General features: G+C 57.4%; 1 protein-coding gene across 1 annotated transcript; it reads left to right on the top strand.

Annotated features, from left to right (window-relative positions):
• Positions 1-337: 337 nt before the first annotated feature.
• Positions 338-3646, top strand: LOC122403355. The gene has a single exon (XM_043406845.1). The coding sequence runs from the start codon at positions 338-340 to the stop codon at positions 3644-3646; it is 3309 nt and encodes a 1102-aa protein (XP_043262780.1).
• The last annotated feature ends 274 nt before the right edge of the window (positions 3647-3920 follow it).

Below are 3920 nucleotides of genomic sequence, written 5' to 3'. Positions count from 1 at the left end.
CTTTTGTATACGCATTACAATAAACTCGAGTCCACCTCCGGGCAGACTCCTGCATCCTACCAAGTCGTTCGTGTCACTCTAAACACCCGCACCCTCCTCATCTACCCCCTTTTCTCCATCCTCTCCCAATACCTCCCTTCTTTTCCCTCCCTGTTTCCACAGGGAAACACTAGTCCTCTTACATTGGCGCCCAACGCGCGGCTCTTCGCCGGATTCGAAAACAAGGAGTTTTCGACCAACGCCCGGACGAGGAAAAGAGGACACCACGGCTTCCCACAGGAGTAGGAGTAGCCGTACGAAAACGGACATCGAGACGCCCAGAAGAAGCCCCAGGAACATGGCGATCCAGATGACGGAGGAGCAGCTCCTTCGCCTGCTCAGCGCGACGCGGCGCATGGACGCGCCCGCCGCAACCCCGCAAGAAAGTTTCGCCCGCTGCACGGCGAGATACGACGGAGCACGCTGCAGACAACGGCTCGAGGAGTTCATAGCCACCGCCTTGATATTCAAGGATATCGAAAACATCACAGACGGCAACGCGGTGAAGGGACTCCCGCTCCTCCTCGAAGGAGAAGCCGCCATCTGGTGGCAAGGCGTAAAAACGAACCACGCAACATGGCGCCAGGCCATGGACGCCCTACAGCAGCAGTACGCACCACGTCGGTCGGCCCCTACAATATATGCAGAACTGTTTGCAACCAAGCAGGATGGCCGCGTCTCCACAGACGCCTTCCTAGCGGGGAAAAGGGCCCTGCTGGCCGAGCTTCCACACCGCCATGAGGAAGGCATTCAACTGGACATGGTATACGCGCTCCTGAAACTAAGCCTGAGGTATAAAATACCGCGACGCAGCGTGACAACGTTTGACGACCTCACTCAGAGGGCAAGGGAAATAGAGGCCTTCGAACAGGAACGCAAGTCCAGCCAGCCAATAGTCAGAAGGGAGCCGTCACCAACCAAGAATCGTGTGAGGTGCACCTACTGTAGGAAGGACGGGCACTCCACAGAAGAATGCCGAAGAAGACGTCGGGAGCAAACCACGACACCGACGCAACCGGCACAGCCCGCACCAACCACCGTTCGGTGTTATGGCTGCGGGAAAGCGGGCTATGTACGAAGCCGCTGCCCCAACTGTACACAAGCCCAATTGTCCAGCATCGAACCAGCCGAGTTCTGCGCAATTTCCGCCACGCAGCAATGCCCGCGACCATCAGTCATGGTACGCATACATGGTCACTCAGGCTATGCCTTCTTCGACACAGGGGCAAAAACCAGCGTTGCGAGCAAAGGGCTGCATAAAGTGCTCGCGGACAGCGGAATACGCTTCCAACGAAGCCAGATGAGAGTTGCCTTGGCAGACGGACACCCACGGACCAGGACCATCCTAGGAGCCCATCTCACGGTATCCCTAAATGGCCACACTATCAAAGCACCATTCATCGTACTCCTAGAAGCAGAAGAAAACAGAACCCTCCTGGGAATGGACTTCTTGGAAATGGCCGGGGTGGTTATCAATATACCGCAGAGGGCATGGCACTTCCTCGACCGACCAGATCGACAATATCTGTTCAATGCAGAACCATGCATTGAGGAGCTGCCACGAAGGACGAAGCGTCCACCCAACAGCACACTGATGTCCATTGATGCGCGACACCACGCCAACCGGCAGCAGGAGAAACACCGCCAGGACAAGGGCCAAACGCCACCGCCGACCGAAGAGAAGGACGATCGGGAAATTATCGACGAGCTATTTGAACGCTGCTTCTCAGGATACGTTGAGCTAGCGGCTGTCGAAACCGAGATCAGAGCGGACGAGCCCCGAACCCTTCCTTCGGAATCCAGGCAAGAGCTGTCCACCCTCCTAGAACAGCACCGGGACCTGTTCGAAAACCACGGGGACCCCACAAACCACGCCGAACATCGGATCGAGACGGGCGACAACGCCCCAATCGCAGTTCCCCCGTACCGCCTGTCACCAGCCAGGAAATTCGCACTCCGCGAAGAGCTAAACCAAATGCTGGCAGACGACGTAATCGCGGAATGTGAATCGCCATGGGCAGCTCCCGTGGTGTTGGTTAACAAACGGGACGGAGGAATACGCGTATGCGTCGACTGTCGCCGTCTTAACGCGATAACCACGACGGACGCCTACCCTCTCCCAAGGATCGACGATCTACTGCACTCGGCACCGAAGCCAGCCATCATGACAGCCCTGGACCTAAAAGCCGGGTACTGGCAAGTACCGGTTAGGAAACAGGACCAGGAGAAAACGGCATTCACGACCCCCTTTGGGATATACTGCTTCCAACGAATGCCGTTTGGCCTTAAAAATGCACCGGCCACCTTCCAGCGGCTCATGGACCGCTTCAAGAGTAATTTCCCTGGGCTAACAATGGTCGCATATTTGGACGACCTCCTCATCTTCTCGGCCTCATGGGAAGACCACCGCAACGACTTGCGAGCGGTATTCGAGCGCCTACGGACGTTCAAATTACGGTTGAATCGAGGAAAATGCCGATTCGCATGCGCCCAGATCCGATATCTGGGACATATCATCTCGAACAAAGGACTTCAACCCGACCCCAAGAAGATCCAAGCGATCCTGGACCGCCCGAAGCCCCAAAACCTCCGAGAACTCATGGGGTTCGTACAAACCTGCTCGTGGTTTCGCCGATTCATAAAAGATTTCGTAGCGACAGCGGAGCCCCTCACGCGCCTCACGCGCAAAAACGCCACTTGGACCTGGGAATCCGAGCAACACGAGGCATTCCTACGCCTCCAGAAGATGTTGACCGAGGCCCCGATCCTCCAGCCAGCGGACAGCACGAAACCGTACAAAATCCGCTCCGACGCCAGCGGATACGCCATCGGAGCCGTTCTACTACAAGGGGACCCGACGGCAGAGCACCCGGTCGAGTACGCAAGCCGCTTACTATCGGCCGCGGAGAAAAACTATTCCACTACGGAACGGGAAGCATTAGCCGTCGTCTGGAGCATCTCTAAGTTCCGGGGATACATCGAAGGCGCGCAAATCCAAGTCATTTCAGATCACCAACCGCTCCGATGGCTATTCGGCCTCAAAACGCCCAGCGGACGACTGGCCCGATGGGCCCTATTACTGCAGCCCTACAACCTGGTCGTTGACTACGCCCCAGGAAAAGCCAACGTGGTCGCCGATTTCCTCTCGCGACCGCCCCCGAGTCTCCAGGACCAGGGGGAGCCAAGCAGGGTGAGCTTAGTCAGCATCGACTTCCCGACTAGGGGGAGCGCTGAGCTGCGCGAAAGCCAACTCAGGGACGAACACCTACAGAACATCATCAACAGTTTCGAGGACACCGACCAAGGAGAAGAATTCCTCCGCTGGACCCAGCGCGGCTACCTGCTCGCCAACGAGTCCTGTACCGCTTCTCGCCCGACATCGATGGCTAGGACGCGCAATTCGTCGTACCAGAGCACGAGCGAGAACACGTACTTCGTGAGTATCACGATTCTCCTACCGCTGGTCACTACGGCACGGAAAGAACGATCCAACGGATCGCCTCCCGGTTCTTCTGGCCCCACCTCCGACGAGACGTCGTCCGACACGTCCGAAATTGCGTACCCTGCCAGAGGTACAAGGCCACGAACCTTCGACCCGCGGGACTGATCCAGACGCCCGCTATGCAGCAACGATTCGAGGTCCTTTCCGTCGACCTGTTCGGGCCATTGCCCGCCTCCGCCAACAATCGACGATGGATCTTGATCGCTGATGACTTGGCCAGCCGATGGGTGGAGCTGTTCGCACTAGAAACCGCCTCCGCCGAAGCCTGCGCCACTACCCTCATCGACGAAATATTTCTACGGTACGGCGTGCCTCGCCGGATGGTGTCCGACAACGGCACACAACTCGTTAGCGGCATCATGCAGCACGCCCTACACTG

Source organism: Colletes gigas, unplaced genomic scaffold (assembly GCF_013123115.1).
Source record: "Colletes gigas isolate AHSC1104 unplaced genomic scaffold, ASM1312311v1 Colletes_gigas_Sc00050, whole genome shotgun sequence".
NCBI classification, from domain to species: domain Eukaryota; kingdom Metazoa; phylum Arthropoda; class Insecta; order Hymenoptera; family Colletidae; genus Colletes; species Colletes gigas.
The sequence above is the reverse complement of the archived record's forward strand: the minus strand, read 5'-3'. Positions and strand labels throughout refer to the sequence as shown.